The sequence below is a fragment of the Neovison vison genome, chromosome 11 (genome assembly GCF_020171115.1).
Source record: "Neovison vison isolate M4711 chromosome 11, ASM_NN_V1, whole genome shotgun sequence".
NCBI classification, from domain to species: Eukaryota; Metazoa; Chordata; class Mammalia; order Carnivora; family Mustelidae; genus Neogale; species Neogale vison.
Window position 1 is genome coordinate 109,415,812 of NC_058101.1, and position 16,493 is coordinate 109,432,304.

Sequence of the window (16,493 nt, forward strand, 5' to 3'; positions counted from 1 at the left end):
TGGTACAAGATTTCATTTCTAGGAGACGCCAAAGCTGTAAGTAAGTCTTGGTTTGGTGTCTCCATTTTGGGCCCATTACCTGTTTCATATTGTGCAATCTTACACAGTGAGAACTCTTCAGGTTGCTTTTAGAAAAAAGGAAACCCATTTGTGGTAAAGTAAGGTCACAGACTGTATATGTGCCGCTTAGATTTCGGCCACTGCCCATGGTGGGGCCTTAGCCCTAATACCTTTCCTCCCACCTTCCGTGCCTTCCCTTGTAGGATAGAGATAGTGGTAACTACACCATGGGATGAAAGGGGTCCAACTGCTCTTCTTTCACAAACGCTGTGCATGCCCTAGACTTCACCTAAAAAAAAAAAAAAAAAAATGGCTTTCTCAGGGAGGTTCTGTCAGAACTTGGGGACCCTCTCTCTGCTCCACCAAGACCTGCTCTATAAAACTCTCTTTCGAAGAACTCTTAACCCTTGAATGCCTTTGAACATTGTCTTTTTTTCCCGTAGAATTGGCCTGTATTGTTAACTTCTAGGTCTCAAGCTCCTAGATAATCAGGAGGCTGCGTTCTTGAGCATGACAATAGAAGATGGAAATAACACTGTTTCTGGGTAGAGAGTATGAGCTCACCTCAAGAATGGAGTTGTAGTAGGTAAAATAGATCTCTATTTCCCTGTACGATGGTTTCTTCAAAGGTGAACTGACCCCGACAAGCTCCAGACAACTCTGGATGAGCTCTGACCTGTGTTTAACCCTCCCAGGGGCCCTCCTTTCCCCCAGCTCTCCAGTCCTATTTAAGTACCCAATAGGGAAGGCAAATATGGGTGAGGATCAAGCCTTGGGAGAAATTATTTTGCTCACAAATTCTGAGTTTCTCTCAGGCTTGAAAGATTTTGGAACCAACCATTTTTGAAAGTAGCAGTGTTGCTGGGGAAGAGGGGATCAGCATTAAACCGAGGAAAGCTCTTGTGGGATTGCCAGAGGAAATGGAGGTTCTCACGAGTTTGTTCCGGTTCAAACAGTAAGACTATTCATGCTGGACTAGATGGTAATCCTTTAGGCGTCCTCAGGGTGGGAGAGAAACCACCTTTTCCCAGACAACAGGAAGTTCTGAGTCCTCACATGGGAAGACTGCAAGGCGCACGTGGGCACGTGGAAAGCTGAAGTGAAAGGCTGTGCGCTTATCTTGGGTACAGTCGCCCCCGTGCCTTCTCTAGGAGCTAAAGGCTCCAGATGATCAGCAAGAGGCTCCTGATGTCTGGGCTTCCCATCAGGGTGATGATGCAGTAAATGGCTACCTGCCTACCCGTTTGTTGGCCAGGTCAAGATGTCTCTGAGGACTTGAGAGAAAGCTTGATTGCCCTGGGTTCTAAAAGGCCAATGCTGTTCCGCTCTAGCTACAGATAAGAATCACTTCTGTCATGGTTGGAGCTTTAAAAATTCAGATGCCCAGGCTCCAGGTCCAGACATTTAATTCCCTAAGTTTTGGGTAAGACACTTTTTTTTTTTTTTAAAAATGGGGGTATTTTTGGTGTCTCCTGGGGACCCTGATGTAGTACAACAATGCGTGTATTTAGGAGGTGCTAAAGGGCACACTGCAGGTCAAGGGGACTGAGCTGTATATTGAACAGCCCGTTGTCAGGGCTGAGCTGGGACTTGCCACTGGATGTCTCCTCGAGGTGCTTTAAGCACCTCCCACCCAGGGCTTCAGAGGCAGCTCATGGTTCTCTTCCAGGAACCTGCTTCTCCTCCTTTGTTCTTCCTCTCCATTAACAAACATCACCACCGTCTTCTGCACTGTCACCCAAGTCAGACACTTCAGAATCATCTTTGCTTCCAAACTCCACCCTTTTCTGTCCATCTGGTTGCATGAAGAACTATGGAGACTCGGATGCTTTCCTCTCCTGGTGAGTTAACAAGTTAGTCTGCCTGTGTTTCACCACCACAGAGAGGAGGCATGAGACTCATGAGACACGTGCCTTTTGTTACCCACTGCCCTGTAGGCTCTAAGTGTTTCATGCCCCCAGTCCCACAGGGGATAGTGACTATGCTAAAAATAAGTTTGTACTTCAACCAAGGAAAGCTCCAGTCTTGTAAAGGGGTCTGCAAGCAATCTTGGCCAACATTTGACCACCCCTCCCCTCAGCCTAGGGAGGCATTGTCTCTGTTTATTATATCCACATCCTTGGCGGGATAGTTTGAGACAAAAGCTATCTCTTCACAGGTGTATGGAGACATGAGCTGCCCATGGGAATTGTCTCCCAACATTAGGAACTTACACAGTTACCCACTAGTCTTTCTATTGGGTGTGTGTGTGTGTGTGTGTGTCCTGTTTACAATAGTTCTGTTTCTAGAGAAAAACATAAAGCAAATATTCCAATCTTCTAATTAAAAACTTTTGTTTTGCGGGGCGCCTGGTTGGCACACTAGGTTAAGTGTCCAACTCTTGGTTTTGGCTCAGATAGTGATCAGGGTCCTGAGATCAAGGCCTGTGACTGGCTCTACACTCAGCACTGAGTCTGCTTAAGATTCTTTTCTCCCTTGGGACGCCTGGGTGGCTCAGATAAGCATTTACCTTCAGGTCAGGTCATGATTCCAGGATCTCCTGGGATCAAGCCCCACATCAGGCTTCCTACTCAGCAGGGAGTGTGCTTTTTCCTCTGCCTGTTGCTCCCCCTGCTGTGCTCTCTCTCTGACAAACAGATAAAAACCTTAAAAAAAAAAAAAAAAAATTTCTCCCTTGCCACCTCCCTCCCCCCAAAAATCCTAAAAAAAAAAAAAAAAAAGAAGCCTTTTGGTTTTCTATAACGACATAAAAAATTAAAATATTTAATTAAGCGCCCCCCCCATTCTGGTCTTCTCTACTTTTCCCACCGAGTCTCTTGCCTCCAAGAGACACGTATGTATGTATGTATCCTCTGTCGCAGGATGCTTAGTGTCCTCTCCCTACAGACCCCTGTAGCTGTTTATGTGGTTAACACTCTTACTTGTTAGCTTTATGTCATCAAGTGTTTTCATCTTCTCCCCCAGGGGACCATATCGGTCTTCTCGTTCTGTCCCAACGTGGTGCCGCATGTGCACAGTAAGAGCTCAATTTTTGTGTCGTGAGGAAAGCTGCTACTTCAGGAAGCCTGGCTGTTTGGGGTTTTTCTGAACTTGGAGAGTTAAAGCCCGTAGCCTCAGATGTTTTAATCCTTTGTCCTTTGTTTTAATGAGTTCTGTGACTGTGGCTTGTGAGCAGAACAAGCTGTCCTCAGAGGTTTTGATGCTTTAATGATTAGCCTTGCTAATCAAAATTTCATTCTGCTCCAAGTAACAGAAAACCTTGCTCGAGGGGTTTAACCAGCAGGAGTGTGTCTCACGTAGGACTGAGAGGCCTCACAACAGGGCCGCTCCTCCAGTTCTCCGATGCTGCTGAGGATCGAGGCTCTTTTCCCTGTTCCGTTCCACTCTCCTTGGTGGACTGGCCTTTGTACCTCATGGCTGCAAGAGGGCTGCTGGACTTGGGGAGCCCATATCAACATTGGAGGCAAGGAAAAGGAAGAAAAGGGGAAAGTGAAGTTTAGGAAGCTGGGAAATTGGAGTATCTTAAACTTGGCACAATGTCCCCCTGAACAAAAAGGGAGTTCTGTTAGAAAAGGAAGGAGGTGCTGGATATTGGGTAAATAACTCACAGTATCTATTAAAATGTCTTCTAATTTTTTTTTTATTTTTTATTTTTTATTTTTTTTCCCTAACTGGTCCTACCAGTCTGACCCTTGCTCAGGCCTACTGTTTCTATGTGTCCTGGCTTTGTAGATGTTTGAACCATGTCTGTGTCCCAAGTGGCGACTGATTTCTTCTTCCTCTTTTCCACACTCTGCCTCAGTTTCTGAGAAACTGAAGACATTTTGTTTGGTTGGGTCTCTTACTGATATCCTGGCAGTATTGCAGAGATGTGAGGAGCTCTGGCAGATTTTTGGTGCTGGGTTGACCAACCCTCTAGAGAACACAAGGTTTGACAACTGTTCCCATCTATGCCATACCTTAGCTCAGGGTCTGTGTGATGCCTGATGGTTTGAATCACAGAGAATGTCCTGGCCGTTGGGGCTTACTCACTCGGGAGCATATGGGGGACATACTCCACTTCGGTGTGTGATGTCAATGAAACATGTAGGAGCAAGGGATTTCTTTTAGGGTTAGTAGGGCTCCCCTAGTGCATAAAAGCCTCTGACTCATGGGATAAAGGGGATATATGGATAATTTTGTCCTCAGGAGAAGGGGTGCATTTCTGACCCAGCTAAGAAGGGACTTTGTCAATTTCTGCAGTCACCACAGTGTGCTGCCAGCCCTGTGAGGGGACAAGAAGGTCAGCACGGGCCTCCTCCTGTTAGCAGGATGGATGGAGTGGGTACAGGCTTGGGCATGGCCTGTAGCTGTAGTTAACACTTGTCAGTCAGACTGCAGCTGTCACTGTTGCTCAAAATGTAAAGTCTTTGAGGAGATAAAAACAATTCAAGTTTGCATCAGTCATAAAAATGCCTTTGGGTCAAATATTGGGACCTCCATTAGACATGGCTTTTCCTGTTGTTCTGCTTCTTTCCTCCTAAAAATCCATTCCCTGTTCTCCTGCTCCAGGAGAGAGCCAGACAGCCTGCAGAGGAGGGCTCCACAGGGTCACGGACCCATGGACATCCAGGGGCAATGAAGTTATGGGGAAACGGCAGGGGAGCCGGGTGGGGACTCCCAACAGGCTTGAGACGCATGCCCTATCCAAAGGGGGCCACAGCCACATGCTGTTTGCCTGGAATAGAGAGTCCCTGGTTACCAGATCTCCCCATTTAAAAAAAACAAAACCAAAACCAACTAGATTTTATTGCAAAATTATCCAAATTTTTAAATGTTTACAGCTGCTCACCCCCTCTCCCTTTTTCTTCAAAATACCATGTGAAACAAAGATGCATGAGGGCCCCCAGTTTGCCCTCTCTGGTCTACAGGAAGAAATGACTAGCCGGGTTGTAGAATCCCAAGGAGTGTTCAATGGGGATTCTTGTGGGAGAAGAGGCTCTCCACCCCTCTCTTCCCTCTCCACCCAAGTGGTGCCTGGAGAGTGTTTATTGGCTTGGAACAAATCAGAGGGTGGTTCACAGACTTCACCAGCCCAGGTTCACCAGCAAAGCAAAAGTGCTGGTAGCTGTTGATGACACTCCTAAGAGGCAATTACTCCAATTAGCTAAACACCAGCTCCAGTGGATGCTTGAAGGCGTGTCTGGGCCTCCTCTTTGTGGGCGGCCCAATCTGATGTGTTTGGTAAGAGGGTGGTGGTCAATGGCAAGTGGGTGCAACTGACCCAATGCCTGGATGCCTGGGAGGGAGGTGCTGTCGCGTCACTCTCGTGCCTCCACCCCCCGAAGGTGGGTCTCCTCAGGAGACTTGGGAGGGCTTGACAGGAGCAAAGAGTGTCCAGGCGGTGAAGAAAGGACAAGTAGAATCGGGAGGGGGCAAAGAGGCTCACTGAACAGTTGACAAGGACCTCTGAAGAAGAAAACGAGAGGAATTAGAGGCAGAAAGTCAACTGACAGGGACTGACTGGTCAGATAATTTTTAGAAACTACTTTGGCATCTGCAGACGCTCATGACTTAGCATTTGGTTTGTTTTTCAAAAATCAAAATATGTCTTAAGTGCCCGAATGTGGGAAAATAGTTAAGTAAATTTTGGTACCTCTAATACAATGGAAGAATAGGCAGCTATTAAAAGTGAGGTTTGTGAAATAGAGTTCTTGGTAATGTGAAAAAACACCTATCATGTAAGTGGGAAGGTGTGGAGGTAGCCACACGTGGCAGAACACTTGAACTGTGCACAGTATGTACACACAGGGCAGTGCTCTGGGGGAGCATGCTAGAGCCTCATTCAGAAACTGAGCATCAGACGTCAGTCCCAGGTTTAAGAAAGCCTACATCTTAGAGAGGAAGGGACTGTCCAATCCAGTTTTAGACACTCCTGTGCAGGTAACATCTTTTCCTCAGATGCTTTTCTTCAGCCAGTGCACACCTTGCTCCCACTTCTCATGGTTCAGGGAAGGCACTGCATCTCACAGTTTCCCTGATAGGGGAACAAGAGGGCAAGAGGCAGGAGCAGGGGAAGCAGATGATTTAACAGGTATTAGTAGGTGGTATGATGAAGCTTAGTGGTCACTGTGCTGCGTCTCTTCCTCTAACTTCTGGGCACTGGGGTTGAGTGGTGTGGGTTAAGAGTGGAACAGGAGTCATCATCATCATCAAAGGAAGTTATTGTAGGAAAGGCATGGTGGGGGATTGGGTTGAATTCCTGAACCTTAAAAAAGGGAAGGTGTTGTAAAGGAATTCTACACTGATAGTGCCCCAATTGAAATTAGAGATTGTTTTGGATTCCTTCAGTGGTGGCCCTGGAATCAAAGCTTCTCTGGTTAATATTTCCTCCCTGTTGTTCACCCTGATTAGGGCAGCTCTTTATCCTTCTGTGTTGGGTTGCAACCTACATATGTGCCTTTATATTGTTTTATTTCAACCTTTCCATCCTTCATAAGTTCTGCCTGGGTGGCTCAGTGAGTTAAGCCGCTGCCTTCAGCTCAGGTCATGGTCTCAGGGTCCTGGGATCGAGTCCCGCATCGGGCTCTCTGCTCACCAGGGAGCCTGCTTCCTCTTCTCTCCCTCGCTCTGCCTGCCTCTCTGCCTACTTGTGATCTGTCAAATAAATAAATAAATAAAATATTTAAAAAAAAAAAAGTTCTGTATAATTATAGGTATTGAACTGATGTGCCTGTGCTAGACATGAGGATGGGACTGAGGACCAAAAAGCTGAGCAGAATATCCCTGAAAAGAAGACAAGGTCAAAAGCTGGCTTTCACTGGTCCTGCTAGAGGTGATGGCTAACCTTGGAAGAGTTCTGTGAAATGTCCTAAAAGGAGAAGGGGTTTTTCATCTGAGTGCATAGACTCTGTGAGGACAGGGATGAAGCCAGCTCCACAACAGACTTGGCTCTATTTATATGGCAGTCCCTTAAAAACCAACTGACAAAAACACTATTTTGGTAGAAGGGAGGCCTATTTTAAAGTAGATATGGTTATAAAATTCCAAGTGAGCATTCACGGAGGAATTTATTTTTGACAGTAATCTGAAGGTACAGCCAGAGTTTCCTTCAAGATTCTTCATGATTCTTGGGAATCAATAAATAACAAAGTAACTACTGCAATAGTAAGTAACACCTCCCAATTTGATGTGAAAATGGATTGTTACCCTTATAATTCGTATACTGGAAGTCTCCATTAAGGCTTTAAATTTTTATTTTAACAGAGATCTAACAAAGATCTTTAAAAATTATTTCCTTTAAAAGAAGAAAATCCGGGGTGCCTGGGTGGCTCAGTGGGTTAAAGATTCTGCCTTTGGCTCAGGTCATGATCCCGGAGTCCTGGGATCAAGCCCCACATCCGGCTCTCTGCTCAGCAGGGAGCCAGCTTCCTTTCCTCTCTCTCTGCCTACTTGTGATCTCTGTCAAATAAATAAATAAAATCTTAAAAAAATCCCGGGGTGCCTGGGTGGCTCAGGCATTAAGCATCTGCTTTCGGCTCAGGTTGTGATCCCAGGGTACTGGGATGGAGCCCTACATGAGGCAGCTTGCTTGGCAGGAAGCCTGCTTCTCCCTCTCGCACTCCCCCTGCTTGTGTTCCCTCTCTTGCAGTCTGTCAAATAAATAAATAAAATCTTAAAAAAAAAAATTAAAAATTGCAAATCTGAAACTAATAGGTTTCAAAGCATGGCAGGATTAGGCTTTACACTTCCTTGATGAAGATAAATTTAGCTAAATTTCTAAAAACATAATCCTGAAATAAAAAATACTCTATATATGTGACCAACACCAACTAAAAAAAAAAAAAAAAAAAAAAAAAGAACTAAGTTTCACGACCGCCTAAATGTGGTTTTAACTCTGTTGGGCTAAATAGAGTAAAATAAAAGTGCACATATGTCTATGAGTGAAACCATGGATCTCTGAGCCATGGACAAGTTACAATAATGTGTTTTGAGGTCAGGGATGAAGGTGAAAGCCAAGTTTGTTTTTTTGATTCAAGGCTCACTTGAGCCTCCAGCTCCATGGTTTAACCACCTTGCTTGCTCCAGGTTTTACTCCTTGAAAGCTGCACTGATAATGCTGGGGACCAGAGAAGGCTACTTGTTGCCTGCCCAGAGAAGTTGCTTGCGAGAACAGGACATTGCTCGTGACATCACCCTGATCCTCCATTTATTTGCTCAGTAAATGGCAGGCTCTACCCGTCCCTTTGGATGAATGTGACATTAGGGACTGAGAGAACCAATGTCAGGAGAAACAACAGGCATCAGTATATAAACGAATTGTCAGCATACGAAGTTTCTATTTATCTAATATTACAAATAGGTTTACTGTCCATTTTTGAAATGTTAGAATGTGTTTATAGCTACAAAATTTTGGTAAAGTTTGGTTTGTTTGTTTTCTAGGAAGAAACAAAGTGAGAACAAGGAAATAATGAATTTTTAAAGGCCACTAAGAAGGAAAGAGTAAGAAATTTAAATTTAAAAAGGAGCATAAATTTCACGCAAGGCTCTTTTTTTCCTTCAAAAACTGTAGCCAACCATTCATGACACAGAAGCAACAGCTTACCCTTGGAAGCCTCCAACACAAAGGGGCTCCACCTATCTAGTCAAGAAGCATAATGATGAACAGGCCATCACAAGTGGATTGTACCAGGATTCAGAGCACAGCTACCAAAAGCTTTCATGAAGCAAAACACACAGCATTTATACTTAAGAATAAGACATACCCAAATAGGTATGTATATAAAAAATATATAGACACTGGTAAGTTGGGCAGTATTGAAAGTGGAAAGAGGGATCATTTTGTTTCTATATGGAGGAAAACATAGTATTACAGCTTTATTTATATTGACTTTATTATTGCATACTATAGTTACTCCCACTTTAGAGGTCTGAACAGGAAGAGGAAGTCCTGTGGGGGCCTACGTACAAGGCCTTTGCAGACTTGGCCATCAGTTTCAGGGGGAGGAAGCAGGGGCTGTGCATTCTGCATTGAGAATAACTGGGTGCTCCTCAAACTACTAATAGACAATATCTCCCATTTGGCTGTTCTTTGAGTTTCATTAGCTGGGAACCCTTCAGGTAGAAGCGGGATAGGCCATAACATGTCACCAGTATCCCAGTTCCATCCAATCTTACCTTCAATCCCTAGAGGTTTCAGTTACCATGAAAAATCCGGGAAGTAGGGATTATTACACTCATCATATTGATGAGAAAGCAGGCCCAGTTAGTTTAAGTAACTCTGTGATGGTTGCACAGCCGGTACGTTAACAGAACCAGGATGTGACCTCAGATCAGACAGTATTTAAAAACTTTAGACTTTTCACTAATCACACTTAAAAAGTTTTCACTTTTGTCAGACACACCTATAAAACATCTACCTGTGAAGCTACATGGCATATGTTATGTAGTATATGTATGTAAATTAAGAAGACACATCTGTCAAAAAACCCTCAATTTTCCTGGTTACACCTCTGCGGATTCATCCGAAATATCCTTAAGTGTTCTTTAAGCTGTTGTCTAGCAACAGCTGAATACAGGGGGAATACTTACCTAAGTAGTTAAGTTTCTTCATCCCTTATGTTCAGCAGAATTAGATAAGCTTTCTAATGATATCAAAGAGCATTTCTTTTTGAAATCTTCACATGCAGGGTTCTCAGAACACTTTACACAAGTGGTTATATCTAAGAGCTGCATTTTGGAACTACATCATTTTGGAACTAAAAATTTTTGTCTATATCTCTGGTTATCAGATAATATACACAAACCATGTTTTATCAAGTTGAAAACACTGGATTATGGGTCAGCATGTTTTAAAATAATTTTTTATTATGTTAGTCACCATACAGTACTTGGTTAGTTTCTGATATAGTGTTCCATGATTCATTGTTTCCATCTAACCCCCAGTGCTGCATGCAATCCGTGCCCTCCTTAACACCCATCACTCGGCTAACCCATTCCCCCACTCCCTGTCCTCTGGATCCCTCAGTTTGATTCCAGAGTCCATAGTCTCTCATGGTTTGTCTCCCTGATTCCCACCCCCTTCATTTTCCGATGGGCCATCATTCAATTGATTTTGCTTTGAGCACAAGGAGGTTTCAGTCTGCAGGGTGGTTAGCAAAACCCCAAGGAGTGAATGAGATTCCTTCCCAGAAGGGAGGGAAGACATTTTAGTGCATTTCACTGAGACATCTTCCTTCTTGTTCTTGGTCTGTTTTTCAGCTATGTTCTAATCCTGACATATAGTGATAATTAAAGCTATGCTGTACAGTTCCTCCCATTCCCTCAGAAAGCATTCATAGTGGGTAGCAAACTAAAGGTGACTTCTAGAACTCAGATCAAGTAGCGGGATATTTAGTATTGTCTGTAGACTCCCACCTTCTGCCATGGCAGCGCAGGACATCACCTAGTTTGGCAGACCTCTGTCATCATGAGGGCATAGCTTTCTCTGGTTTCTACAGAAAAAATGATTAGAAATGTACTTTATTTTTGTTGGAGAGGGGAATTTCTAGTACCTCGATTGCTGGTAGCTGGCCCAGATGATGGCTTCTCTGAAATCTATAATTTTTGGATACCTCATTCTGAGGTTTTCTGTATGATGATTTTCAATAGGGACCAATCCTATAAAAAAAAAATTCTCCAAAATCAGATAAATATCTAAATCATTTCTCTAACAATCTATCCAGAATGAGTTTAGGGAGTCTGGAAGTTTATAAAAGTGGGAATTCATCAACAAATCCGGAGTACCAGCAATGAGCAACCACTGTTCTAGGAGCTGGAAGTAGAAGTAGGATACACAAACCAACCAAATGATGCCACTACAGTTTGATATACTATTTATTTATTTAGTTATTAATATGGACAGCCTATTCAACATTACAGATGTTTTTCAAAACCTATAATAAAATATAGTCCACTACCCAGCCCAGAAGAAGACAATGAACAAGATCATTCTTACATTAAGTGGAGCATAAGCACTCACAGTAACAGTCCCTTTCCTGGACATCAAAGGGAACAATCAATCGAAGTTTCTTTACCTCCACTGAGGTTTTAATTTTCTTGAATTATAGCTGTTTCAATCAAAAGTCCGACTTCAGTCACCCCACAGCTTTGTGCAGCATCTCCCACTGGAGAGGAAAGAACTCCTGTTACCCAGGGCAACCCATTCCACTGTTCTGCAGTCCTTCCATATTGGAGCCCATCAGACCTCTCAGCCAGGATTTGTCAAACTTGTGCATGGGGACAAGATACGCAGGTCAGAGGGAGCTCTTGATTAATTGACAAAGATTGTGTTTCAAAGTTCTAAAAACCCATTTGGTGATGGTAGTGGCAGTGAAAGGTACACTGTATTTCGCCAAGAGGGTCTTCTCATCTCTGGAGTCTTGGCGTTGTCCCCTTTTCTGGTAGCTTTAAGATCTATTGCAGTTTTCTGTGGCAAGTGGAGGTGGGAAACGGCTACTGGGTATGAGGCCATCTGCAGAGTGAACTGGACTGGCTGCTATGGCTTTTAGAACCTGCTTCCTTTCTTCAGTATAGACAAACTTCTTTCTTAATCTTTGTTCTATGTCCTGCTAGTTCTATTTTCTTCATCTTTTTTTCCTATGTCCTGCTAGTTCTAGTGTAAGATTTAAGAGGACTATGACAGAGGAAGCTTCTTGCTTTCATTTCAAGCTGAATGATGAAAAACAGCAAAAAAAAAAAAACCCAAAAAACAAAACAAAAAAAACACCCAACAACCCCACCCTCCAATGAGCTATACTCAGTTTTCTCAGTTGAAAACAAATGCCAAGTGAACTTTTAAAAAGAGAAGTGTTGGACAATGCTGATGTCAGAATGTACATAGATCAGATTCTAAAATGTAAGCCCCAAAACCCAAAAAGGATGTTACTTAGTGTAACACAGATTCTTCAACTCCTTAGTTCCATGCTGAAAAACAAATGATTTCAATGTTTGGCTTCAATGATGACAGCCAATTAAAAATGAAATTAAAAAACCTCAGGGAAGTCCTGCCAAGTTTATGGCAGTTTCAGGAGTCTACATAGTTATGAAGAAGGAGAAACCATTGGGTAAAGAGTGAGAGCACTGGATTTTATTAACTCTAGGTACCATGGGTTTGACATTATTAGGTAAGACTAATGAATGAGCAGCTATACAGTTTTTTGGTCACTGTGCTTCCCAAGCACCAAAAAAATGGAGCTATTTTTACTATTCAGTTCCATCCCTAGTAAGCTAGACAGATCCTGCTGCATTCTTGTTTGTTTCTAATTTACCAGTACATTATTATGTAGTTTACCAAGTGTGAGGAGCAAGTCATTATGTAGTACCAAGTTTACATCATCATAGGACTACAACATGCACATTCTACTTAATGTAGCTCAAGCAACAGGAATACAAGAGAACAGTTATGGGTGGAGACTTGTTTTTGACAAATTCATGTTCACACTAACTATGGGTTTAGAAATCTTATTGGGCAGGTACCTATAGCAGTTCTTCGATTGGTACTGGAACATTACACGCATGCACAAGTGATATGGAAAAAAATGAAGTAGAAGAGGCAGCTGGATGGGAGGACAAAGGGGAAATCAGAGGTGGGATAATGCCATGTTATCAGGGAGGGGCTGTTTTCAGCTGTCCACAGTAAGTCTCTGCTCTGTGAGAGAAGCCTGTTGGGCAACACTTTTGTTCTCATGACTGCGAAGTTTGGATACAACATCTAGAAAGGCCAAATCCTGTACTTCCTTGTATAAAGATTCTGGAAGACAAAAAAAACCCAAGGTAATAGATATGCTTCTGTTAAATTGTTCTAATCTTTTTTTTAAAAATATTTTTATTTATTTATTTATTTGATAGACAGAGAGAGATCACAAGTAGGCAGAGAGGCAGGCAGAGAGAGAGGGGGAAGCAGGCTCCCCGCTGAGCAGAGAGCCCGATGTGGGGCTCAATCCCAGGACCCTGAGATCATGACCTGAGCTGAAGGCAGAGGCTTAAACCACTGAGCCACCCAGGTGCCCCAAATTGTTCTAATCTTAATAAACAATCTATCTAGTACGTATACCCAAAATGTTTATTTGGATGATACCAAGTTATAAAACTAGGGGCAACTCTGGAAAAACTGTAGCAGTCCAGAAATGCTAAAACACTTTTAAAGACAAGTGTTGGACATAGCAGTAGCCTAAAATGTCTTCATTAGAGATCTGTTATAATAAATCAGAGGAACTTTGCTTGCCATATTTATAGATAAATTGTCAAGTTTATAAGTCTAAGTTTGATTAATGAGCTGTAATGAAACACTGCTCACTGTATAATCTCAAGTTTCAGTTATATACCCCTTGACCCCATCATCAGTTCAAATATGAAGTCCAATGACTTAAAAAAATCTTAGATTTGTTTCAAAATAATTTTGTGGCAAATGAAGGTTATATTTCATATCCCTTCAACAAATTTCTGTGACAATAGGCTTCCCTTTTTATATCTAAGCTTCCTCTTTCTTGCTTTCTGCCTTTCTTTAACCTCAATTATACGAAAATACAAGGCTCTTAAGACTTGGAGACTGCTATATGAGAAAACATGTCTAGTAAGTTTAATGCAATCAACCTTCATCAAACTGATACATTTACTTTAATAAGACTATGAGATCTAAAACTAGAAATGTTGTTAGTAAAAACAGAAAAATGCATCCTAAAATTCAGATCAAATCTCAAGTGACTCTCAATAGTCAAAACAATCTCAAAAAAGAACAAAGTTGGAGGTCTCATACTTTCTAATTTCAAAACCTACTCTACAGCTAATAAAACAGTGTGGTGCTGAAATGAAGACAGACCTGCAGATCAACAGAATAAAACAGAGAGCCCAGAAATAAACCCTCATATATACAGTCAAAACATTTTTGACAAAGATTTGACATTCAATAAGGAAAGGACAGTTTTTCAACAAATGGTGCTGGTAAAACTGGAGAACCATAAGCCCTTCTATATAAAAATTAAATTAAAAGCTAAAACAGTAAGACTCAAAAACTAAAGGAAAAACTTCATGACATTGGATTTAGCAATTGTATCTTGGATATGCATCAAAAACACAGGTAACAAAAGGAAAAACAAATACATTAGACTTCATCAAAATTAGAAGCTTCTGTGTACCAAAAGTTACTATCCAGAGATTGAAAAGGCAACCCCCACAATGGAAGAAAATAAATGAAAATCATATATCCAATAAGGGATTAGTATCTCCAAAATATAAGGAACTCTTTCAACTCAACAACAAAATAACCCAATTAAAAAATGGGCAAAGGACTTGAAAAGAAATTCTCCAAAGAAGATATACATATAAGTGGGCTACGAACACATGAAAAGATCCTCTACATCACTAGTCATGAGGAAAATGTGAATCAAAAGAAAAGTAAGACAGCACTTCATTATGATGGCTACTATAGAAGAAAAAAGTAACAAACTTTAGAATGTAAGAAACTGCAACCCATGAGCATTGCTGGTGGTAGGAATGAGTATGGTGTAGCCACTGTGGAAAATAGTATGGTGAGTCCTCAAAAAATTAAAGGTAGCCATTACTGTATGATCCAGCAATTCCACTTCTATATATACCCAAAATGATTCAAAGCAGGAACTGAAAAAATACTTGTGCACCCGCATTTTCATAGTGGCATTATTTATAATAACCCAAAGGTCCATTGATGGATGAATGGATAAACAAAATGTGATATATACATACAATGGGGCATTATTCAGCCTTAAGAAGGAATGAAATTCTGACATAGGCTAGTATATGGATGAACCCTGGAGACCTTATAGTAAGTGAAATAAGCCACATAAAAAAGAGTATCATATGATTCCACTTACATGAAGTACCTAAAGTAATCAAATTAATAGAGACAGAATGGTGCTTGCCAAAAGCTGGGGCAATAGGTGATTGGGGAGTTATTTTTTAAAGAATACTGAGTTTCAGTTTGAGGGGGAAAAAAGGTGGTCATGGTTGTACAGCAGTGTGAATGTACTACTCTGCCACTGAACTACATTTAAAAATGGTTATAACTTTACATAAATTTTACGTATATCACATTAAAAAATGCCTCAGTGGGACGCCTGGGTGGCTCAGTTGGTTAAGCAGCTGCCTTCAGCTCAGGTCATGATCCCAGCGTCCTGGGATCGAGTCCCACGTCGGGCTCCTTGCTTGGCAGGGAGCCTGCTTCTCCCTCTGCCTCTGCCTGCCTCTCTGTCTGCTTGTGCTCGCTCTCTCTCCCTCTCTCACAAATAAATAAATAAATAAATCTTAAAAATGCCTCAGTAACAGTCTCAGCTAGGAAGCTGAAGATACAAAGAAGGGGCAAATGGGAATTTTAGACCTCAAAACTATGGTTAGTGGAGAGGCTCAATAGCAGAATGGAGGGGACAGGAAAATCAGTGAACTTTAAAACAGGACAACAGAAATTACCCAATTTGAACAAGAGAGGAGATAAACTGGGAAAAAAAATGAACAAAAACCTCAGGAGCCTTTGGGATATAACTAAAGATCTCACATTCGTACCATTAGAAGACCTGAAAGGAAGGAAGAAATAGGGTGGGGCTGAAAAAGTACCTGAAGAAGAAATATGGTTAAAAAACTTTTTAAATTTAGCAGAAGACATAAGCCTGCCTACTCAAACTTGAAAAAGGATAAACCCAAAGAAATCCATGCCAAGACACATCACAGTCAAGCTTGAAAATTAAAGACCAAAAAAATCTTGAAATGACACCTTACCAAGAGGGGGGAAAAAGAATTGGAAGACTGTGGATTTCTTTTAAGAAACCATAGAGGCCAGAATAAAATGGCACATTTTTTAAGTGTTGGAAAAAAAGAACTGTCAAACCCAGAATTCTCTACCCAAAGAAAACATTTCTCACAAATGACGAGGAGAGAAGTCAAGATATTCTAAAATAACAGAAAACAATTTGTCACTAGCAGACCTAACCCCAAAGAGTGGCTTAAGTTCTCTGAACAGAAAGGGAATGTTTAAAAAGAGGAGTTTTGGAACATCAGAAAGGAAGAACAACACATAAAGCAAAGGTGTAGATAAATACGACTTTTCTTCTCTCGAGTGTTCTGAATTATGTTTGATGGTTGAAAACAAAAATTGTAACAATGTTTAATGTGGTTCTAAATGTATATATCTGAGAAAATTATAAATGGGGGGAGGGTAATGGGAATAAATGCTCAAACAATCAAAAAGAAGTCAGAAACGAGAAAAAGAAAATTAAAAAATGAAATGCAGACTTAGCCATAACATCAGTCATTACATTAAATGTAAATGGTCTAAACACACCGGTTAAAAGAGACTACCAGTGGATTAAACACATGACCTAACAAGGTGCTCTCTAAACTTCCCAGTATAATGATAAAGCAGACAAACTCAAAGGGTGGTAAAAGAT

General features: G+C 41.6%; 1 protein-coding gene across 4 annotated transcripts in view; it reads right to left on the minus strand.

Annotated features, from left to right (window-relative positions):
• Positions 1-10,896: 10,896 nt before the first annotated feature.
• RAP1GDS1 (Rap1 GTPase-GDP dissociation stimulator 1) overlaps positions 10,897-16,493 on the minus strand; it is a 156,035-nt gene continuing 150,438 nt past the window's right edge. For all 4 annotated transcript variants that reach the window (XM_044224440.1, XM_044224441.1, XM_044224439.1 and 1 more), the window contains one exon: positions 10,897-12,829. In XM_044224440.1, coding sequence (XP_044080375.1) covers positions 12,702-12,829 — 128 coding nt within the window. In that variant the 3' untranslated portion in view covers positions 10,897-12,701. The remainder of the gene's footprint in view (positions 12,830-16,493) is intronic.